General features: G+C 28.3%; 1 protein-coding gene across 2 annotated transcripts in view; it reads right to left on the bottom strand.

The window, feature by feature from the left end:
* The window catches only part of LOC143194145 (protein rhomboid), a 38,617-nt gene extending 13,523 nt beyond the window's left edge, over positions 1–25,094 (bottom strand). The window contains exon 1 of one of the 2 annotated variants that reach the window (XM_076400727.1): positions 24,866–25,094. In XM_076400727.1, the coding sequence (XP_076256842.1) occupies positions 24,866–24,970 (105 nt within the window). In that variant the 5' untranslated portion in view covers positions 24,971–25,094. Of the gene's footprint in view, positions 1–19,749; positions 19,970–24,865 lie in introns of those variants that run through there. The other variant, XM_076400729.1, reaches the window with a different exon arrangement.
* Positions 25,095–26,498: the final 1,404 nt, after the last annotated feature.

Below are 26,498 nucleotides of genomic sequence, written 5' to 3'. Positions count from 1 at the left end.
CTTAACAATTATTGCATACTGTATCAATAACTATTAAAAGAAGTGGAGTTTTTTAAATAAATTTGGACATTTTGGCAATTGAGTATAAGTTTTCTGATTAAATAAACTTAAAAAAGGAAATACAAACATTTTCCAAATTAAATATTAAAAAAAAAGATTGTGAACATGTTTCTTGTGCTTTATTTAGGTTCACTTTAGCTTAGTTGATGTTGTTTCCGTTTAGTTGTTATAAGTTGTTTTGTTGTGTTACTTGATTGGGTGTATGTTATGTTACAATATATATCGTTAGTTAATTCTTGATGACTTTAAAATATATGTTTTGCCAACCTGAAATTCAAATACTGTACAAAAATAAATATTAAAAATAATAATTAACAATAAACAATGCCATGTTTTCTTTAAAATTTCAATTCCATATTGTTTAAGTTCCTTTAAATAAATGGCTCTCATCTAATCATCTAATCAGAAAATCATCTAATATTATACAATTTTCTTGTATTTGTACAAAACAAATAAAGTATAAATATAAGATAAGTATAAGGATTTAGTGTTAACCAATCTATAAAAACCACAGATAATATATTTTCGGTTTCCGTGTCCTATTTTAGTAAAAATAACGTCAATATTCATAATTTTATTCTTAATGAAAATTACATTACATTACATCTATTTAAATAATACGTGTTAATACAGGGTGTCACATTTTTTAAGTGTTAAATTATTTCAAACTCAACTACCATCTACCTATAATCCGTATTATGTATATGGTTCAAATACAGTCTATTGCGATGTTGAGAGAAGAAATATGCCGGTTCACTACGATATCAATATCATCGCATTTTTGAACCATTGACCTGTTAGGAAAATATTTATTTTTAACATCGAGAGTTCCAGAAAAAAAACCTTCTGGCATTCTGAAATTCCCATTTTCGAAGATTAATAACATTTGAATAAGTAAACATGATACTACCTTCATTTTTAGAATGTTCTACGGGATGTTACTTTTTAAATACTTTATTTTATGGCCTCGCTCAATCAGCATTACTGATATATGCGATTTTAAAACCTAATAGTAAAAACTGATATTACTTTTCGCCAATCCTATATAAAAAACAGCCCTTTTTTATTTTTCTTAAATCCCAAGATGACAAGAAACAATAATTTTAAATGAAAATTAAATTGTTAAATAACTCTTTGTCAATTTTGTACAATCTATATTTGTAGTCATCTTATTTATTTGTGTTTTCTATATTTTTGTAACATCAATAAATAACGGTCACATCATGTCACCATAATTTTTATTTCGTCCTACTTCCATTTACCAAGCCATGTAATTCTTAAACTTTTATTCCGTTTTATTAATGTTCAAAATCACATCTTCACTTGTGCGCTTTAGCTTCCCGTAACAGTATTAAACCTGTTCTAAAAATGTTGTATTGTAAATATCACGAATGTTGTAACTAATATTTTTGTAATGTTATATCATTTTTCCTGATCAAAACGATCTAGCTACCCTGTTATAAAAAACTTGTATATGTATTTGAATTAATATGTAAAGCGCTCGAAAGACTAAACATTCTCATTTTCGTTGATAAAAGTTATGCAAGTGAAACCGAAATTCGTATTAGCATTAGTCATATACGAATTGCGTGGGAAATCACTATGTTTTACAGTGATCCTGTACGATACTTAAATGTTGATATAGACTGAATGAAATATATACATGAAAACCACAACATGTATCTATGGTTACTAGCGATATTTTCATCACTCTACTAAATGTTATAACAGGAAATAAGATGAGAACAATTCAAATAAAATTATGTTTCTCTGTAATACTATTACTATAATATCAATAGAATTCTCCTCTCTTCGTTGGTATTTAAAGATCTTTTATAGGTGGTTAACATAAAGACAGAAGACACAAATTGTCGCAGGATATGGAATTGTTGGATGTAGAATTTGTCGATTCAAATCTCGCTACTGACGACGATTAGCCGCAATCTTGTGTCGTACCTTCTGGCCTCGGAAAAAGCTGCTTGCTAAAATCCAAATATCTTGTGAATACAGAGAACAGCGATTCTTGAATTTTGTTACTGTATATTAAGGTGAAATGTTGTGAATATGCCATGTGTTTGTTTTACAGCTAAAGATAATTTCCGGTAATGTGGATACATATTTTTTTCTTACATATGTTATCACTACAAAAAATGTACAATGTAACTTTATGTTATATTATTTTAATTAGATTTCTATTCCGACATACCATCACTATTTAATAGTTCAAATTATATAGGAATAGCCAAAAGTAATAGAAAATCTTAAATAATATAGGTCAATATTAAATAACAACGCATAATAATGTCACAAACCCATTCTCTTTTCGATTTAAATATAAAACGTACGGATTTGTTTTCTGATTTAAAATTGCATTTCGGGCATCTTGTGGTACAGCGCTACCAGATTTTACATAAACACATCCCTCATCTATATACGTTCAGCAAAAACGACATCGATACCAACAGTATAAAAGTGAGAGTTGGCAGTTCCGAAAAAAATATGGTCTAAAATATTTGTTTTAATATTTGACAACGATTTCACAGATATTAATGGTTTAGGATTTTACTTATTAGTGGCATATATTACATAGAAATAGGCTATAATCTCTTTCTCCGTATAAGCTTTAACCATGGTAAATTTCACCTCTCTCCATATTCCCGTTTTGTTCAAAAAGGGAAGGCAGGAAATTTTAGCGAAAATAATAATTTTAACAGTTTAACATAAGTAGTAATTAATACAAAAGTTTACATATAAAGAAAGTGAGTGTAGAAGTTATCAAATTGAATTGAAATACATAATATTTGTTTCCTTACAGGTCTTTTAGAAACACTCGATAAGTTTCTCTTTATGTAGTTTTATCATATGATGTACTTAAAGTTTTAAACTTATAAAAAAACGAAAAATGACGTCGAAAAGATTATTAATGGAAATTCTTTCATTCTTGTTTAATAAAACAAAGCTTATTTTCATACCGCTAAATTTAAATGGTATAGAGGTTGCTCGAAAGGCTTATTCCATATTACAGTTGCTCTCCAGGACATTAGTAAACATTTTTAGATTGTCATTCATGCTAAACTTCTTTGTTATAATCCTTATATATGAGTATAATTGAAATTTACATCTAAACATACAGGCGTCTATGTGCATTAGTCACATATCAATTTTATGGGAAATCACTATGCTATACAGTGTTTTTATATGATATTTAAAACGAGACCACAAAATACGTGATTATTAGTTATATATTCATCATTCTAGTACTTGATGTGATAGGAAAAAATATCAAACAATTTTGCAACAATATATTTCTTCTAATAATCTACCTATTACAAAAATCTGTACTGTGGCAAAAACATATGTTGGAAATGTAATTTCTGATTAAATTATATGAAAAATATTTTCTACAGTTTTAACGTAATAGAGGCAAACAATATATTCAATATATCATTAGCAACTTATAGAGCCATTAATCAAGGAGATTAATAAATCGATGAAACTATAATGCTACCACAAGATCAAATGTTACTTATTTTAATAGATGATGTGGGCAATGCTTTAATACTAATGAATCATCTTGTAGTATAGACAATAAAATAAAATTAATGGACATCACTATATCTATTAATTAGTTAATTACAAAATTACTCACAAGCTATGCAAATAATTTAATATATTAAAAACTTCATTAACTAAATTATTATGAAAATAGAATACCGTGAAAAGTTACTAACAATGTTTTTTTTAATAAACAATTGTGATGGAATTTTAGTATTTAACAATTGTAATGTGTAAAATACGTTTTGCATCCAAATTATATTATATCATATATTTTTGAAGGGATTTAGTAAAGTAAAAAAATAAGAATGGCTAACCTATAGAGTAGCCATTTTAAACAAAAGAAAGGTTTTTTTTCTTTTATCGGATCGAGTAAGTTATATAATAGAAAATACTCTAAAGATTCTTAAAAACACACAATGAGTCTTTGATACAGTTGACATCAGTCTTCAGCTATAAATAGATTTATATATAATTTTATAAAAACATATTTTTGATTTCCCAACATTTTCTACATCTTATAATGATTATTTCTGGTTTCATATATAGTTTTTAGTACGTATTATGCTATTTGCTAACTTTTGCCTTTTATAGAAAAAACCCTGTACAGGTATTCACGTTTTGTTTTTACAAATGATTGTCCGCCTCTGCATTCCAATGTAAATAATAATTGGTTAAAACTTTGAATATTAACTAAGGACGAAAACTAACTATCGACCTCTAACTATGGCTAATCCTTTTGTTTTTACGTTTTTATTCGATTCGCAACAACATTGTTGTTGTTCTGACCATTTAAAAGGTTTTTTGCCAACGGGATATATTTACAATTATGTTTCAATTCCTATTTGTCGTAGCAGTCCTTGTCTTTATTACTAACAAAATATATTTTGTTTGGTTGTTCCACTCTATGGCTAGAGTTAGACACTATGAGTTAGATAGCACGAACTGTTTTAATATTATCACTATAAGTGTAACATTATTGTGATTTCAATTCTTCTTTTTACCAATGTCTAGCTAGATCTGAAAATATTATAGAATATCCCGCATTTTAATATGGTAAGATTAGTTCTTACATCAAGTTCAAAGTCGACGTAATAAGAAAGGCTTGTACCTTGATTTAATTTCATTGAATTATGATGTCATGAGGAAAGTTAAATGACGTTTGAAATGTTTCGCCAAATCCTTGGCAAGCTTGGCATAATATTTCTGTCAACTGAATGAAGAGAATGGGAAGCTAATATAATATTAACATGGATAGGGCTGATTTAAGACATATGATCATTATAACTTTTTTATTGATGTGTAGAATATTTTAATTTTAAATTAACTTCTGAGACTAAATGAAAATTAATTTATTTGAAATATTTTCTAGAATAACTTGCGATGATGAGGTATGGGTTATTCGTAATTGATGCTATTTATCCATGAAAATGTTATGAACGTTTTTCCAGATTTAATGTAAAGAAACATGTATCGTACTGGTTTGAAATTGTTTTTAAAATGTAAATCATTTTCCGCTTTTTTTCAAATACTTAATTAACATAATAAACACAATTCACTAAATACAACTTACTGTTACTGAATTGTATTACAACGTTTAAAAAAGAAATGAAGGTTTAAATCTAAGTAAAATATTGGATATTATATATACTGAATACAAGAACTAATGATATCCAATAATAATTAACTCTATAAATAGAGATAAAATGTTTATCAAGGGTAAATTTTCTAAAATATTTGTTATCGAGGTTTAAATATAAATTAAAAATAATAGCAAGGTTCTTTGTATGTTTTATTGATTGAATTATATAATCTAGGTGATCTAGTTGTTCAAATCAGTTTCTATAAAAATAATTGAGCAGGTTAGAAAGATGGTGTTTGTTTAAATTATGGTAATGTTACGAGCATGATTTAAGTAATAATTTAGTCATAAATATATTAATATCTTATGTTCAATTAACTCGTTGAATTTTAATATAAACAACTTCTGTCTAATTTAACAATATAAACAGGCAACCACATGGAGTCATAAAGTTACGAGAATGAGATGTACACTTTCACTGACATTTTCTGTCATTGTTTTAGCTCTGTTTTCAAAAATAAGAAAAATATATGGTTAATGAAATAAAATATCTTTTTATTTAATATTTTTATTTTAACTTATTTTCATAAGATAATTTAATAATGGTAATGTTCAGTAGATTGTATGCGATTCCATTTAGAATGAAAATTGAACAACTTGCAATAATTAAAAGTTTCATAGATCTTTGGTATATCACGTTAGACATTCTTTTATTAGAAGTGCGTTTTAGTATTTTCTGTTTTATAAGCTTCAACTCTTAATTCTTAACAACTGTTGATTTTCGTAGAGTAAAAAGCGTAGCGTAATGCCATGCAACGTAGCGTACGGGATGGTTCGCTCACAAAATATTTTTAGACACACGCGTCCACTATTAACCTATGACTTATTTTGGATCTTGGTATACTCGATTGACAAATGGAGAGATCCAGGAAATAGTCGTCATATCAGTAACTAAATATGGGACAATTTTGACGTACGAAGCCGCCGAAAGCTAACTGATGAATTTTCTTAAAACATGAAAACTGTTATATTAATTTTGATTTTAATTATTATATTCCTTCATAGTTTAGATACTTATTGTTAGACGCTGTTGTCAACTGTTTGGAAATTCGTCGTTATTATAATTAATTCATATAATTCTTCGATTTCGTGATTTTTCGCTCACGATCTATTTCGATTTCATTGTATAAAGTTTTAATAAAAAAATGATTACTAAATAAGGACAGTGTGGAGAATGCAGCTAGAACAGGCATTATTTTAAGCCTGTTTAATTTATGGGAGTTAAAAGAGCTAGGACTATGATTATTCCAAATCATGGATATACGAAGTAGGTTCCTTCAAGTAATGTAGTTAATTCTCATTTTCATCATTTTTTAGTTTCTCATCCAATTAATTTTGCTAATAATTTTATTATTATAAATAACGTATATTTTTCGAATGATCAAGGTATTGGCTATGTTAATTTAGCACTACCTCGAATTATTAGCAGTACAAAAAATCCCTTCGGTTCAAAATCAAGTTCTTCGGTAAGTATGTGTAACCTTCAAGTAATAGCGATTTTGTATCCGTACGATATTTAGTTGACAAACACAAAAGGTAAAAATGTGATAAAGTAATTTTACAACATGAACACATGGTCACATCTTAAAAAACTCATCAGAAATTATATAGAAATGCTTTAAGGGGAAGCCCTGTCCTCGCTCTATATTGATCAGACGTTGTTATTATTCTAGTTAATGGGAACTTATACAACACGGAATCTTAATGCTGCTTGAATAATGGAAAAAGCTGTAGTTGGCGTTAAGTATACAATAATTTAATACATTATAACGAAATTTCGGAATAAAGCTTCCAAGTTACAGGTTGTTTTGGTAATTTATTATTTCTACAGTACATATAAAAGATAAGCCATATGCGTACTAAACATACCAACTATATATTTAATGTATTCCAGATAAAGTGTTTCTAAAAAACAATTCATGCCAATTGACGTAAAATCTGTAAAGAGTGTGGTAATAAATAAAGAAGATAGTATTCGTATAATGTTAGGTTAGTACGCTGGATGTGGTATAATTCGATTTGATTTGCGTCAACAATTTTGGATTTACATTACTTTTTAATCGTGGCGTGCGGTTTGGATCTTTCTTTTGGGATATATTTTTACTAGACATGAATCGGGTATTTTCCATATATATGGGGGTTTCTGGGAAAAAAATAATATATACAAATATGCGACATTAGTCACAATTAGAAGTTTAAGAAATAATTAGTCAGTTTGTCTTGACTGGATTATTTAATCTCGGCACTAGCAACTCCTCCTACAACTCGCTCTAACAAACCACCTTAGAGATTATTTCAGATTACATCCGGTGTTACTTCTCTCTAATCTGGTTACTGGCGTGTTTGGGATGCTTCATTGTAATTGGATTTTACATTCTTGCCTATCGACAATCACAATACCATTGCTCTAAAGGGATTCGAACTCCTAACTATCTTATACGTATAGTAAGGCCTTCCTGCATTTATTTTATGTAAAAAAACTATTGTTTTTTAATAATATAGTTTCAATTTTAAGTTTTTAATAAAATCCTTTATGTTGTAGGGTTTTGAAAATGTACGTCAAGTGCAAATATTAGATAATTTCCTATATAACGTAGATACAGCAGAACATAGCAGAAAACTGCATATATTGGATGACAAAGAAAGAAAAAAAAATTGTTATAAAGCCAGATCATTTGTTACGCTTTCGGTTAGAGTAGTGCCTAAGGATCTGTGGAAAACATTTGGAAATTTTTCCATATAATAGATTTTGATGTACAAATAGTTTTCTACAATTATTTTTGTTTAATATGCAACACTTTGAAATATGAATACGCTTGAATTTGAATTTGGAAACGCTACATTTATGTGACTATATATAGAATTATGTTAGTTGTTTACCTTACATTATTTATACTATTAATATAAAAATCAAAGGCAAAGAGTGAATGAGCCAGTTTTATTTCGGACGTGGTAAAATTTCTCTTCGCATTTGGTTTTACTTGAAAGTACCAACTGACTTGTCTTGCTAGTTCAGTTCATTACAGAAATATTATATTTATAATTTCTTAACAATAAGATCGTCATAGAAAAAATAAAAATTGTGAATTAATAATCTCCCGGACATAGATTACTGAAAGTTAGCGTTATAGTTATATTACTGTTGTTAAGACAAGATAATTTTACTTTAATATTATATATTTTATCAATTCCAATTGTAATTTTTTAATTTACAAAAACATATATTTACAAAATTTCTTGTATTTTGGATATGGTAAAAGTTAATCTTAAATCCACTTGGGATTGATATAGCAATTCTCATTATTTTATTATATAAGATGTTATAAATAATACTGACACAAAACGAATCAATAGTAAGTTTCTTCTTCGCTCGGATGTCAGAGTGAAATCTCTGGCTAAGCTTTCTCTTCGCTTAAATATTATTAACTAATTGAAACTCGCAGATATTACTATAATAATACTATTAGGTATGATTGAACGTAGTCTTTGTGATTTTGAAGTAGTCTTTAAACTTTTGTGTTGCCCAAAATGTTGTCATTTTTGTTCATTTTTAAAAATATCTTGGTAGATCAACCTCAAATTGCTTGTAAGCAAATTTTTGTAGTGTTTTTAGGAAGTGCGGAAAGTTAAGATCTCATTCGCTGATTTACTAGACATTATCTTTTTGAACCATTTTTTTTCAATTTTATGATTATCAACTTAAGATATAAAAAAATTAATCGAAAATTGATTTGTTTGGAAAAATATGGGTTTACTACTATCCAATTTGATTAATCGGTAGATATAGAGAAGATACAACTGTTTAAAATGGAATTCATCTTTTAGATATTTATTGTTAAAATAACTAAAAATTAAGTACATATTAATAGTTATATTAATAATTTAATTGAATATAAATACATTCGAATAATAGCGTCAATATATATTGTCGACTAGTCATAGACTAACAGGTAGTTATCTCTCTATTACAACATCTAAAACTGGTTTTTTGTTCGTGAGGAATATTTCATACAAGTGATAATAAAAGCTCGTCGCCTTAATAAACGTATTTCTTTCTAATGTATGTTAATAAATTCCTGGTAATTTCCCAGAGTAGGTAGGATGATGTTGTTGACCTATTTTGCGTGGAATAAAATCGTAGCGAACAAGGGCGCCGTTAAATTAACATAAACATTGGCAATAGTAACGAATTCCGATGGTTACTGCGATATATTAATACATACAATACGACTGCAAAAGTGATTCATAAAAACAAACAATAAAGTATTGGGTTTGTTAGTTATGTTGCATTCTAATTTCTAAAATACAATTGTAAATTAACTTTTGGATTTGTCAGTTTAAAGGTTTTAAGGATATAATGATAATGTTACTCATATAGTGAAATATCCGATGAAGGATAAGTGAGGTAGGAATTCCCATTTACGATATATATACTCGTAAGCATTTACATATAGGCTTATGTGGATATTGTAAGAAGTAGTCGGCCGTTTTCATGTTGTAAAAGCTCTTTGCTGTTTTCTCGTTGTGTAACAATAAAATATGTATCATATACATCAGAATGGTCTTTAAGATTTGTATCTTATATAATAAATTTGTATCTTAATTTACTTTAATAAAAGTTTAATTATGATTTTTTTCAATCCTGTCGAATATATCAACATATTTCCTGCTTTGAATTTTTTAATATTTAATTCATCGCCTTAAATCATCAGTTTACATCTTGCTCCATAAATTTTAATGACATATTTTTGTCTTTTTATGTTCATTTTTATAACTTTTTTTGTATTTAAGAGTGCCTCCACCATATTGTCTTCATATTATAAATTTGTTAGGTTTGAATAATTAATACGTTGGGGGAAAAGCCTTTTTAAAATTTTTTTAAATAGATTTATTCATATGCATTTCAAACACTAATCAGTAATATATGTGTTGATGATCGAATATATTGCATATATTCCATATATGCCACTTTTCCATAATTCTGTCACAGTAAAACCTTTAAGATTAGTTGGCGATAAACTGATCCAAGTGATTTTCGCAGCCTCCTTTGGAGCCAGTTTCGCGCCATTAAGAGGGTTTCGCAGAGACTGGAACAAAAGGTGGATGCATCATAATATCCCAGTCCTTATATCCCAATTTTTGCTGAGCCACTAAAGACATGTCGTCTAGTAGATATACGACTGAACAAAAAATCTGAAATCCGAAATTATATTTTTAATTTTTAATACTATTTTAAATATTAAATACTATTAATAATTTTAAAATAAATTCTTATCACTAATATTTTTATAAAATTGTTGTTAAACATTATTTTATTGCACGAAATTTGATTACATATTATGCCATTACCAATGGTGAACTGCGTAATCAGAAAACAATTAAACAATATCCAAATACCGGAGAAATTTCTCTGTATTGTAAAAGTTCCATGTATGATGTCATTCCTTTTATACAGCATATCTATTAACCTACGACCTATGATGAATAGCAAATCATTTAAGTTCCATGTTTGGTAGTCAGTATAAAAATACTTATATTTACGTACGAGTAAAAATAAAAATACTATATTTTTACTTTCTTTTCATAAAGATCATAAATATCAAATAAAACATATTAACCAAAATACGTTTTGGAATTTTATTAAGTTATTTCATATTGAGATAGTATGTAAAAAAATTAAATTGAAATAAAACTTAGATACAGATTCAGTCTGTCCTAATAATTAGATCGTCAGTTTTAGATTACATAAATGGTTATCAAAAATACCAAAAAACAATATTGTGGAATATCACACAGTGATAAATAACATAAATTATGTTCTAATAATAATACATAGGGTGTCCACAATTTTGCGTAAATTGTTAAAAACAATGACTTATTGAATTATAATTTTGTAAGTACATAGAATATAATTATGTGCTATGGAATTTCATATTTACCTTTCATTGTATTTGGTACAACCGCAAAATAGAATTTTATAGATACACAGTTTAAAACGTTTTGTTGGCATAGACTTTTGACATGTAATATCGATGTAAAAAACCAAGCGGTGCTTTCTCTTATCTTATTCTAATGGTCAAAATAAGAGGCATCCATTTATTGGTATGCATATTTTATTAGATTCTATAAAATAAGTTTATTATCTATTAAATTTAATATTTATAGTATGTTTAAAAACTAATTTAAATAAAGAACTAATACAAATTTAACAGGTGAACCTTCAAACAAACAAACTATAAACAATATAATAAAAATGACTCAGAAGGATTAAATAACATAAAACCACGGCGCCAGATTCACTTTTGCCACGTGATAGTGGCTCTGATCATAATCATTAGGAAATAGCGTTTTGCAAAATTAACTTGCTAATTTTATCATATTTCGTATTAAAAGTCGATAACATCGAAGCTCTCTCTGATTTTAGTTCGTTACCGTGACATTAATTTTATTGGCAAACATTGCGCAATGGAAATGATTGAAGGAAATTCCTAAAACATTAGTTTGACGCGTGTCTTTGATATGTACACACCTAGTTCCATGTGGTCTCCATCAAAGAACGATACGATAACTGTGTAAATATTTGCCGAGATGATAATAGTAATTCTACTACTATAATTTAACTGGTATCGCGTAAACAAAAACTTCATAGCAAAACTTTTCTAAATAATGTTTAAATTTTATCAGTATATATATAAACTGAATATTTACTGTAGGCATAAATGTAGAATTTATTGACACCTAGCCGAAATAATAAAGGCCAATAAAGAAATATTTTTACATTTTTAAAACCGATTTACCTACATTTTGGGTACTATTTTTGGGTGCTGAAATCGTATTCGATGTCAGTTATATGTGACATCGATTCGAAACAAATATTTGCAATTAATTAGAAAAGTAAAAAATTGTCTATATTTTCTTTCCCTTTCATTTCAAGTCTGTGGCATAGGTATTTCTTTATTTTGTTGTTCTTTGTGAACCAACACAGATCGTTCATCATATTGATATTCCAACGTTCTTGGTATAATATTTCCATCAATCATATTATCTTTTCATCATGTCGTCATCATATTATTTGGTCTTCAACAAAAAGTTAAAATGTCGTGCAAGAAGGGTTTTCTGAACTTGTCTAATATATTAGCTCCGATAAATGTATAGTTAGGTGGTTTCACATTGACCAAAAACTTAATCACGACTCCTTTGAATGATAGCCAAACCCCTTGTTCCGTTTTACTCATCATTGCTGGGAACTGTATACAGGCATATGAAATATTAGACCTTGTAAATCAGAACATTTTCTACATAAATATTTAAAATAAAATAAAAATAAAAAGTAAATATAACTCTATATGTTTTTATTTTTGAACTTTGTATATTTGTACTGCTGATACAAGAATATTTTTGGGGTTTACTAAAATTTTATGCAAAATGTTCTTTATGTCAGGTACCAAAGGGTTACAGGATATTGTTAATTTTCTGCAAAATTATATATAAAAAACATATATATATATATATATATATATATATATATATATATATATATATATATATAATAAAGACTTTCATAAGTTTCCTTTATAAGGGCTGAATAAGAAACACGTAACGAAGCTTAAGTATTTCTGTTATGTAATAATACATATTTTAAATTTGTCTCTTATTGATTGATATATTAAAATGGAATAAAATTAGTAGGTTTATGAAGTAATTTTTCAAAAATATCGTAAATAACCTGGTCGCGTTTTGTTTAAAAAATCTATTTTTTTGAGTAATTTAAAACTTGCTATTATAATACTTATATACAATATATAATACATATACAATAATTTCATTGTATGAATTAAATTATACGAATGTCCATATATATTTACTCTTTGTGTTGTGATATGTGCCTAGTGTACATTATGTGATTATGATGATTGTGATAAAATTTATCTAAATAAAATTGAATTCATTAAATTAAATATAAAAAAATAAAATTTTATTTGTAAGATTTGTAATTTCCCATTGTTATTGTACTACACTAAACTTAATTTGATGTAACGATGAATCCAAACAAATGTATCTAGCTGTTATTAATTCGATCGTGAGCCACGGTCAGCTGGAAGTTTCCCATCTGATTCGTAATTTTGATTGTGGCGAGCTTAAAAACTAATTAGAAGACTACCGCTACGCTAGAATGATGTCATATTCGGCATTTGTAAAAAAATTATATGGAGTCATCGTGATTTTGATGTTATTATCTCTTAATAACAAACAATCACTTCCTTATTGCTCTTTTTCAATTTGTCAAGATTCTTTTTTGTGTTGCCCTAATTTTCATGTTTTCATGTTTGGAATAGGTTTATTTGTTAATTATAAGGATTTTTTTACGTTAGGAGCATTTACATATATACTGAATATATTTAAAATCCTAGATTAGATTTAGTTACTTTATATAGAATTTATCAAGACTATAAAGTCGATATATCTAATATTATACAAAGTTGTTGCTGAGCTTCTCATTCTTGACCCTATAATTTTTGGTGGATCCCAACTATACTAATCTGAGTTTTATTGATATCAAATTTTATACATACACAGGAAAATAAAATTAAATCACTGAAAAAAGTCACAATTCTTAAAATTTTTTAACTTTTAAATCATTATCTGTAGTTCTCATCTTGTAATTTGACAAAAAATAAAGTAAAATAGGGAATCATTATTGAGAGGAGTTAAATACTCGAAATATGCTACACTAACAAGATGAAGAAGGACATACACTTCTATGTTTACGTACAAAAACACCATCATCAGAAGTTTTAAATTTTAATATTTCATTTGGTTGCAGAATGTAATTAATATCATTAAATAACACAATAGAAAGACTTTAATTCGACGAACTGGTTAGGTAAATCTCCGGGAATATTGAACATTAATCAGCGGTTTGGAATCGAATGTGAACAACCTCCTGACTTGCAATAATGGCTAATATATACATATATTGTTGCACATTATATTTCGCTCTGGCTTAAGTTATGTTTTACAAGCCACATCAATTACTAATACATATACTAATTCAAATATTGCTTTTTTTAATAATTGATGGTCGTTCACTAATGCACATATATGATTTTATCTGGCTAATTTGTAGTATTAATATTTTATATCGTATATGTAACTCATGTTTTGTTATGTATGTTAACTTCAATTAATTAAATTCTTCAGTTAAATAAATTAGTGATAGCGGAATAGCACCTAAAGAGATTTTTCGGCGTTAGTTTTTCGGTATAGGCAGTTATTGGTTGTTGTATTATTGATTTTTTGTGAGTGTTATTAGACGATGTGCCCTTAGACCAACTTTATTTGAATTGAAAAATGCAATTAGCCTTATAAGGGAATATATTAAAATATAATAAGATGCACCGATAAAATCTCCATCGAATTATATATGAAATAAAATGGGAATAAATCAAGCTAGTTGTGGCAGCAAGTGAAACTATTTTTATAAAAAATAACAAATAGTTAAAGTTTCTTGATCAAAATTATAATTACTTAAAAGTAATTATATATGTTGTTCAATATTATAATTAAACACAAACCAGCTCACCATGACCTGGTATTGTATTGGTAAGATAATTGATTTGCCCATAAGTTAAATATTCTGAACTATTCAGCTCCTTGTAGTATATATCCATACAAATGAAAAGCGTATTTTTAGATAGTAGTGTGCATTTTAAATTTCGAAGATATTATGGATTAAGTATAAATTCTGGCAGAGTCAATAATAAATTATTGGTGTGGGAAATATACATGCTATCAAGATCTTAAGCTTTTCATTTGCCTCTTCGTGATGTCATCGGAAATACCTATCGGAATTATCTTCCTAATCTTGAGGTATTTCAAATTACTTACAACAGATTTTAAGAGTTTTGATCGGTAGTCGAGATTGAACATAAGAAAGCCACGAAGGACTACAGTGTTTTGAATATGCCTTGCAGTTCTGAATTAACAACATATAATTATTGTTCAAACTCGTCCAGTTACTATGAAAACGATGATAACGATGAAATAATACAGATCACATGTTAGGAGTTTTGGGTGTTTATGCAAGATTTAAATATGTTGCTATTTATGTGGCTACAAATCCAAAAATCAAAAAAAATATTGAGAATAAAAAAAAACAGTTTGAGTGTTGTTGAATAACATTGAATCATTAGGACCATTTAAGAATTAATATTTTAGTTGGAATCATTATTAAAAAACTATTTTCTATTTAATAATGCCTGCATAAATATTACCACATATAATGGTATTAATTCACAAAAAAATATTCATTTGTTATCCCAGTTTATTCGTAGTTCCAAAATTATAAAATTTGTGTTATTAGGGTTGTATCAAAATTGAAGGTAAATGAGTATTTCTGATTTTAAAATAAGACATTTGGTAAATAGTTCAGAAACTTCCTTTAAAAATTTTTATTATACTGTTTTATACATAAATATAATAAATCATTCTCCGTTAATAGTAATATTATAGTCTATCCAATAAAACATCCAATGCACGTCATCAAAATTTATGACGCCAGTATGTCGCAATGTTTCCGCACCAACTTTTACTTCTGGTTTACAACGTTTGCTGGCTTATAATCTCTAATTAATATGAATTTTTTTAAAAAGTTTGCAGACATTTGACGACATGGTCGACCAGTACCAACGCAAATCGAATTTTATTAACTGATTCTGTTACATGTTTCGACGCATCAGACGTAATTATGTCTCTTTAAAACTAAAAAACTAATTACTAAAATGAGAATGAAAAATTCGTTCCGAGTTTAAAACAAATAATAGTGAATACATTTTTATAATTCAGTATGCTGTTTTTAAAAATCCTGAAACACTGTTCAATTAATCATAGAGCATTATCTATAACACAGAGTACTGTACATTAAAAAGCATATACCTTTATTAAAATATTAATCAAACTAATCAGACCAGATCTTATTTCAGAAGTTGCGATATGTATTTGGTGCTAACAGCCTTAAACATTGCGTTTGGTATAAAGAAATATTGAACTAAATATAATTAAAAGATAAACTAAAGCACTTTCAGTATTATAATGTTGTGTTGTTAGTGAGTGTTATGTTAATTCGAATAAATGACTCAAAGAATGGAACATATTTTTACTGTATAATATGAAAAAGCTGATAGAATGATATAGAGAATGATGAATGGTAATGTGATTGAAATGTATGTTCTAGTATGAGTGTGAATATTATGGATAGTAGTAATAAAAAATATTTTGAAATTAAATCTTATACCTTATAAGATTATATGCCCTTCCCTGAGAAAATATGAAATCAGAAAACCCCACTCAGCAGGTGAAAGGATTCATATGTCTGTTACATTTGCGTAACAGCACCAGTCTCAATTTAAATAATATAATAACCGCCTTCCTTTTATGTATTAAACCAATTCATGTAAAATACTGTAATTTTGGCGTAATTACATTTAACTTTTTTTCAATGCTTAATTTAGAAATTTTAATTATAATATTTAAAAAGCAGCGGTGTCACGATTGCTAGCTAGAAATTTATGAACTAAAAGCGAAAATTGAATTAGTTCAATGAAATATTATGTATCAGTATATGGAGATAAGTAATATGAATTAAATTTGTTATAAATCAACCAGTTTTTAAAATAAAATTGAAATGGCTTGCTTATAATTTAAAAGTGATTTTTTAAATCAAATAGATTTCGTTATTATTCATCATTAAATGCTATATTTATGGTAGAGCTCTGATGTTATCTGCGAAGAACTCTTGCAATTTCTTGTTGAAAACTTAATAAAGTGGTTATCTTTTAAAAGCTATTCAACCAAAATACTTAAATAAAACTTGATGTGTCATTTTTTCAACGAGCATTTTGGGTGGTTACGTTACTGTGTTTATGTGCTTCCTGAATTTTTCTTCCAGACCCAATATAGGAAAAATGTATTTAGCGGATCTAAATAAATACTATGATAAAAATTATCAAAGTAATAATTGATTCCATGTTGACAAATAACTATTTTTAAAAGGAACTACTATTATAATATGCCATTAATCTTTCATGTGTCATGTGTCATTAATACTATCAAAACATATAGTATATGTTTATTTAATGGAATGTTGGATAGGATCGTTTGGATTTTTTAAACTATTTAAGCATTACTGTTATTTTTGGAGTTCAATATCTACATCTACTTAACATAATGTTTTTGTTTTAAAATTGCACACATATGCAATTATAATTTTATTATGTGTTGTTACATAATTTGTTGTTTATATCGGTGTTCAAAATATAGTATATTTAATTATAATATATTATTTATACTGTATATAGCATTTAATGGCTATTTTATAGCCATTAAATGCTATATACGAATTGAAATTAAATATTGAAAGCCATCGGATGAAAAATTTTCGGTTTGACCTAGTGGACAGGTTTTCATTAAAAATCCATGATTTTTCTAACATTAAGGGAATACAAGATTTTGCGATTAATTTTAAAGATAAATAGCAGTATTATTTACATCGGTGGCTTGTCTGCGTCGCATTGTATTCGCGAAAATTAAACACGACATATCTTGAAACATAAAACACCATTACATTTCAAAATGTTAGTAATAAATATAACATAGATGACAAAACCGCTTTATATTAGAAATAATTAACATGTTTTTGTTAATGAATGAATAATTATTTTATATTTAAGATTCTGTATGAGATAATCAGGAAAATGCTGAAATAAAATATTTAGTCTCAAGTCTTCAATTCATGTCTCAATGATATAAAAGAAAGTATAAAATGAATATTTATGAAAATTATTTTATACTAAATGCTTTGATAAAAATATGTATCTGTTCACTATTTTTGTTCCATTTATTTATAGTTTTGTAAATATTATTTCCATTCTCTTCTTAAAAATATAGAACTTTTATATAATAAACTAAAGAATTCATTATTTCACAAATTAATGACTTTTTGGTAAAAATATATTTTCTATAAAAATAAATTACAGTAAAACTTAAAATACACAATCAATTGAATATCGTTTTGAATAGGTTTTAAAACATTTTTCGTATTTTGCTTTCAGCATTTTAAAAATGATTTAACTGGCCTTTTGATCTATATTTACTTAAAACAAAAGAGTTGAACCCGGTCGGTTTACATCAATAAAATATATCAATTTTATGCATAAAAAATTGTATTAATTAAAAAGAGAAACAAAATTTTAAGAACAATATTAAAATAATAAAGTTATTAATATAGATAAAAATATAATTAGTTACACGTGCAATTTTTTTTCATTCTATACTATTTAATTTTGTTATACTAAATCCTTAATAAGGTTTGGTGAGTTTTAATTAAAGACCTTATAAAGTTCAATATACTGCAGGCCATCAGGAAAATCCCCAAAATTCTTCATAGGTCATCGGTTCGTCATTTTGTTCAGTAGTATTCGTTGCTCTTATATATTACAATGAGAGTTCTAAAAGCGTACGGTATAAAATGCAACTGGGGATTTTTGGTTGCAGACTGAATTAGTCTTAAAGTTGGTTATATCTTAAGATCGATATTAGTTTTTATGTCAGAATAATGTAATATAAACTTCTGGTATATTCTCTGTGTTCTGAAATCGATAGAAAGGCTCAAATCAAAGGCGCGTACTATGTTTTCACATATTTTTTATCTATAATAATCAGATATTTGGGTATAATGTTATTGCTGAGCTGATGTGACGGAAAATCGGAAGTTGTTCAGTGCAGAAGCCATTCAGTTTGCGGTATATAAACGTAAAGTAACGTATAAATAGGTACGTAATACTCGTTGTAATAACTAAATGAAAATCAGTTTGAAGTCGGTATCGAGCTCTCAAACATATCAAAAATAATAATATAATTTTGTCATAAACACAAAATTAAAAAGGAACAAATCAAATCTAATTTAATTGAATTATTAGGGCACGGTACCGACTTCAAACTCATTTTTATTTAATTATTACAACGATTATTACGTATGTATTTTATTTTACATACTTTTTTTTGTGTTAAAGGTTTAAGTTTGATTATTTTTTACATTTTAGTGAGTTCCTTATTTATTTTTTGAAGTTGGTTCAATATTTTTGTAAAAATATTTTATAATACTTAACCTTTTTGATATAATGGTTTAGCTAATGTGTCATAGTTTTCCTGGAATATAATGTTATTTTATTTTTACACTACACTGAATACTCTTCCTAATAACTGTGCTTAATTTAATTGTTATCGTAGATACGACTTGAAGGAACAATAAACGAAATTCGCATATATCCTATATACAGAGTCAGAAGTAATTTTATTCCTTCTCCGACTGGTCTTTTGTTTTTTTTGTCTAAGAATTTTTATTAACTATTTTTATAATAATATTGTTATAATAAGATTGTTTTTGTTATTGTTAATGTTATTTATTTATTTCTTAAAATGTGTAAAGGAAGTACCTGATTGAAAAGCTGCTGATAATATATCCGAATAGTATCGTTCTTGAGCAGTCCTCCTACGCCCATTTCGGGCCACAAAAACTCCTCGATATCCACGGCGAATTGCTAAATTTAAAAACGAAAATCGCGAATGTTACCGGTGACCCGATGTAATTGATGAACGAGCGACCTCTCCGATGCACCTCACGACTCAACCTATGTATGTTCCGCGACTGTAGTCACGCGAAGAGATCTTGTACGGTGGTGCGCGCACGAAAAGCTCAAACGTATGATATGGTTAAAGTTTCTTTTTCCGCAGCGCCTATTCTATTTATAATGGATTAAAATTTAAGAACGTGGTGGGTGGTAGTCGCGAATAGCCTGACCGGAACACCACGTGCTCCAGCGCACAGGTGGGTTGGACTGTGCCGAGCGAAACGTAGCATAACACGGATAAACATAAAATCGGTTACATGTTTTCTGTAGTGAATAAACATACTTAGTTTGTTTTTTAGTATAATGTATTTAAAAATGATTAAGTAACTATTAAATAACTATATCAACTGAAGTATTATTTAAAATCAGTTTCATGTTCTCAATAACGCATAATGAAGGCAACATTATACAAAAATAGTTGTATTTTTTATAGACAAGAATGCTTCTACAAACCACACGGGACAATATTAAGTTTGTCTTCTAAGATGGATATTATATTGATAGATGACCAGTTTATAGACTTAATACTAAGTATAAATATTGTAGCATATAATTTTACTTATCCTACATAGATTTAAAGATACATCTCTTCCTCCCAGGATGGGTAGAATTAGTAGCCCCATTTGTCAATGTTATTATTTTTATTTTTGAAATTTAATTTTAGATAGATAATTTAAAAAAATTAAAAAAACCTGAATATTATTGATTAAATTATATATTTCAGAACAGAATCCTCTTAAGTATATATTTCAAATATACTTGTCAAAATGTGTGATATATATGTTGTAATTTAAATAGGAATTTTCGTCATCCAACTTTGTGCCAGATTTAGTGCTTTCTCTTCATTTTATTTAATGGTTTAGGGTAAAATGATGTGGCTCGGTGAATGGAGGTAAATCGAAATGAAACAGTGGTGTTTACATGATGTGACCGTTATTTATTGGCAAAATAAAAACAATACAAAAAATACAAATAATGAAACAGATGGCAGCGGAGTTACCTGAAGACGAGGCTTGGGCAGTCGATGGTGGCACGTCTTAACCGAACGAGGGTTGAGCACTGAATCCGAAATACCCTTCAATAATATCCCAGATAAACGTCTCGGGGTTGCCGCCAGCTATTCGGTGTCGTGTTCCAATTGGCACCCCGCCCGTGTTCAACATCTGGGATTATATTTCTGGGTATTTTGTAGACCGTTATTCCACGATGTAAAATTCGACATGCCTCAATTCGCTACAATACTCCCCTGCCAGAATTTTACATAAAATTACTTCAACAAAAATACAAAAATGTTTGCAAAAAATATCAAATACAAAAAAAAAATATACCAAACAAAAAGGGCTGTGTAAACTGGGCTCTGAAAAAATATGATAGTTCGAAACGGTTGTGATCTGGTACGGCTGTTGATATCTTCCGGTCCTACAGATACCGTTGCATCATCGTCGCTTTGGCACTTGAATGTGGTCCATCGACGACGTTGAAAACAAGCTATTCTTCAGACAGGGCTCCCGTAATCGACGCTGTGGGAGGATCGACTGTTCGACGACGTGGTAGCTTATTTTCTTCGACGACGAGACGTTAGCAATTCTGGTACTTCGGCGAAGACATAACGAGTCTACGGTGACTGCAATCGGTACCTAGCTTCTGGAGCTGCTCTGTGACTAATCCGTAGTCACATACGTTAGGTTAATTCATAAAAAACAAATAACGACGGTATCCGACCGAAGCTGCCCAAAGCCTTTTAAATCAAAATATCTGCCATTATGACGGAGACGGCGAGCGAAGGAAGACATTATGATTTAAACATAGCGCCGAAAGAAATGTTTAGCCGAGACGCTGATGATTAAGCAGTGACGTAAAAATATTCCAAAAGATTGTGAAATAAAATTTTGAGAAAAAAAAATTTTAAAAAATGAATTGGAAATAATGAAATTAATCGGAATAAAATGAAAATGAATCTAGAAGGTAAAATTGAAAAGGAATCGAATTAAAAATATTTAAAATTTTGAAACAAAAAAAAATATAACGGTCACGTAAAATACACCATTTTCTACGTACCCTCCATTCACGAGTCCAACCCAATTTTGCAAAAGATCACGTCGGGGTCACCACTTTAGGGTAAAATGATGTGGCTCGGTGAATGGAGGTAAAACGAAATAAAACAGTGGTGTTTACATGATGTGACCGTTATTTATTGACAATATAAAAAATGAGAAAAATACAAAGATAAAAAGGATGGCAGCGGAGTTACCTGTTGACGAGGCTTGGGCAGTCGATGGTGGCACGTCTTAACCGAACGAGGGTTGAGCACTGAATCCGAAATACCCTTCAATAATATCCCAGATAAACGTCTCGGGGTTGCCGCCAGCTATTCGGTGTCGTGTTCCAATTGGCACCCCGCCCGTGTTCAACATCTGGGATTATATTTCTGGGTATTTTGTAGACCGTTATTCCACGATGTAAAATTCGACATGCCTCAATTCGCTACAATGGCATAAAATGAATTTAGCGTAAAATATTGTTATTTTTAATTATTATTATAGGTTTTTCCATTATTTGGTTTTATAAAAGATCATATAAGTAACTATTCCGTTGTCTATTCAGGACATTAATTTTTATTTGATTTATTAAAGAGCTAATATAAATATCAGAACTTATCAAATAGGTATGAAATAATGTTTAGTGACGAGTTACTTTATTGTTTTAATACAAAAGAAGCGTCTGATAATATATTATTTTAGTGACTACAAAGCCCTGGATGTAAATATAAAGATGTCAAAATTGGTTTGGTACGCGATTTTAAGATGGTAATGAACATTCTGGAAAGATGATCATGGTCAGTGAACTGGAGGAGTTGCTCGATGAAAAGCCGCATAAAATGTTCGTATACATTTCAAAGAATTTTCGAAATTAAAAAGTCTAAAGTTATTAAAAATATTACTTAATAAATATTGTGATCAGCTGGTTCAACTATAAAAACAAAAGGGTTTTATATAATAATAAATAGACACATAAATATTTACGAAATATTACTGGGCCGTAAGAGCAGTTTACAAAGTCTGTTTATTATATATATAAACTAATATTTTGTTGTTGAAAATAAACATAAAACATACAAGTTTTTTTAGTTTTCATAAAATCAAGTTCTATAATAAATATGGGATCGCCATACAATTATAAATTTGTTATTTTTGTTAAATAACTAATTCTGTTGTCCAAAAATATTTAGTAATATAATTTATAGATAATAGTGCGTTGTTCTTGAAACAAGCTCTGATTTATATTTTTTTTTGATTTATATTATTTAGATGTCAGTTGTAATAAAAATAAATTTATAAGATATTTAAGTAGTTTAATAAATTTACAGAAAATGGCGTAATTAGCATTAAGTTGAATTACACAATCCTGTCATATTCATTCATAAAATCACTGAAGTTCAAGGAGGGGTAATTGTGTAGAGATTTTAACTGAAATGAAAAATTGACTCCATAAACTAAATATGATGATAGGGCATGAATATAAAATAATAGAGAAAATTTACATTTATGGATTTGGGATAAAGAACATTTATTCATCAAAATCTAAATAATAAAAAATATATAAATATAAATTAATAAAAAAGTAAATAAAAACTAAAAGGTAAACCTCGTATCATTATTTTCTTTTTTATAAACAAATCACGCCATTCTTCAGTTTGTTTTTTGATTATTACTGATGCTACAGCTGAGAGAACTAATCACACGAAATTATACTAAATCAATAGCTGTGGTTGAATCCAATCTTGGAAACTGTTACAGCTGCTCTCCTTATTCATTAATATGTTTATGAAGTTAACTATCGACAATACGAAATGATAAAGAGTTAAAATAAAATGCAGAACGTAAAATAGAATAATATTAACTTTAAATTGTCGATTTACTACAACAATATCACTTAGCATTTTACAAGAGATCACGAAGGTAAATACTGCTTATTTCTATCAATACCTCAAAAACAAGGAATTTTTGTGAGATGCGATTCATCTCTTTGTCGAAAGGTGGATGAAAGTAGTATCTCCGATTTCAATATTTTTATTATTATTTTTTCAATTTATCAATTTTAGATTTTCTCAATTTTAGATAAACTTTTTAGATATAAAGAGTAATTTCAATCTTTTAGGTTATTGTTTATCTGATACGATATATTATGTTATGTTAAACATTTTATATTTCAAAATATTAGTGATAATAATTACTTAAACCTATCAATTACTCCGTAAAACAATAGGGGTTCCTTCTTGCCAGTAAAATGCGATAGAGAGGCAACTATTGATAACATACTATTAAATACTAAGTTGCCGCAGTTTTATTGGTAATATTTCTTGGCGCGTTTCAGCTAGATTTCATATTAATATAAGCACTGCGGTTAAATTCTCTTAAAAAATGAAAAAATATATAATGTTGGATTCATCGAAAAGAAAGCGTCCACATACAAAGCGGGTGACGAATCAAGATCACATTAATCTTAGCTCTATTCATTCATTTTTTTTTCTACGAGTGGCGAAATTGCTCTTTCAAAATTAAAATGGTTTCTGCATTATAGTAAATAGAACATGTTACAACGATGCCTATGTTAAAAATAATCGTTAATAATAAAGTTGTCGTGTTTTGAATAAATTATCACTGATTTAAACATTTGTATCGATATAATATTACAGTATCATGAAAAAGAAACTAATAAAAAACCCACCATCTATCTAAAAAAATAGTTATATAAAACAACATAAACTGATAATTTATTTGTTATAATTGTTCATAACCGAACAATAATTGTAATATTGTCATCATTAATGATATGATTTGATATTAAATTCAGTTGTTATTTTGTAAACAATACAATACACATTAATTCAGTTGTTATTTTAAAGTAATAGGTACGTTACCTGATCAAAAATTCGTTTGTAGTAATTCCGGATGACATCGTTCTGTAGTAAGACGCCCGTATCCGTTCCGGGCCAGACAAATCCTTCGATATCCACGGCTATCATCAAAAAAGATCGGAGGAATAATATAGAGTAAAGGTTAACGATGAATTATACTAAAATGTTCAAGAATCTAGCCCGCGTAACAATTTTTCTAGGATGCAGCTCTCTGGTCGCGTGTTCGTTTTGAGACTGTTGATGCGTACGATCTGCGATAGGAAAGAGATGTTGTGCAGATAAAAAATTAAGTCGAAAATCCCAACAACAGGGTTTGATTAAGTTGAAATTTGTTTGATGTTTGATATATAGCTTTGTCATGGTTAAAATAACAAAATCCTTTCGTAACACTTCATTTAGAATTTAAATTATGCTGAATCATTATAATATGATAATTACGTTAAGATTCGTTTCTTAGTTATATAATTCAAACTTTTATATCTAAAATATAAAAAATATCATTAATTATGACAAATATGTGAATAAAATTAATTATACAGGATATAAAATAATCTATTTTACTTCCATGTCATTGCCACTTTTAAATCCACTGTTTAGAATTAACAGTTTTTTTTGTATTATAATTCAAAAGAAAACATCTGTTCACACTGCTATGTGTTACATTCACTTCGCTAACATCCTCAGTTATACAAATATCTAATGAATTCCGGAAGTAAAGATAATTGCCCAACAATTAGTTCGAACTTGCAATTAATTAACGGACATTATCTAAAAACCTTTCTACACAAAACCATACGGGTTTTAAACAATGCGCAAATGAGGAGAGACTGGTATAAACATATGCTCGTTTGACGGGACATATTAACTTTTTATATCATTTATTATATTGATACCGAGTTGTAGCATCTTATACAAGGTCTATAGACGAGTTGCATGTTTCCGTTAATATTTTATTGAAGATATGATTTTATTGCATTAACAACATGCATGAATTTCAATTAAAATATGTATAGGATTGAGAAAAGAACAATTTCAGTTTTTAAATGTTTTCAAAGCAGAATTTTAGCGACTATTCCTATGTAATAACCTCCTTTGGGCGTCCATTGCCTTCATCGTCTTCGGTGCTCATTTCACCATGTCTAAACTTAGTATACCAATCCTTGATGGTTGATTTTCCTGGACCAGTGTCCGGAAACTCGGCATCAAGCCAAGTTTTTGCCCCAACTGTATTTTTTCCCTTCAAAAAACAATATTTTATCAACACGCGAAATTCTTTTTATCCATTTTTTTCACAATAACAAAAGATGCTTCACTCAAAATGCTATAATTCATAAACGAATATTCCGACAGCTGTCAAATTTATACACGCATTTTTTGAGGGTTAGGGCTAACTAAGAAACATATGAATTTAATTCTAGTAGCGCCATCTATGTGTCAGGCCAGGGACTTTTCAATTGACCTGTTATGATAACTGCGCAGTTTGACTTGATTAGCAAATGCTCAACAATTCACCAGGTAAATACATATATGACGGACATTCCTGAAAAAGCCTATAAAGACGAGAACGTTTCTTCAGCAACATTCTTGGACGTAGCGCAGCCTTGGATAAAGTCTGACAAAAGGGACTTATGTATAA

Source organism: Rhynchophorus ferrugineus, unplaced genomic scaffold, assembly GCF_030347505.1.
Source record: "Rhynchophorus ferrugineus isolate W39M unplaced genomic scaffold, kcgeb_rfMv2 rfM3, whole genome shotgun sequence".
NCBI lineage: Eukaryota > Metazoa > Arthropoda > Insecta > Coleoptera > Curculionidae > Rhynchophorus > Rhynchophorus ferrugineus.
Note: the sequence above shows the minus strand (reverse complement) of the source record. Positions and strands in the feature narration are given on the sequence as shown.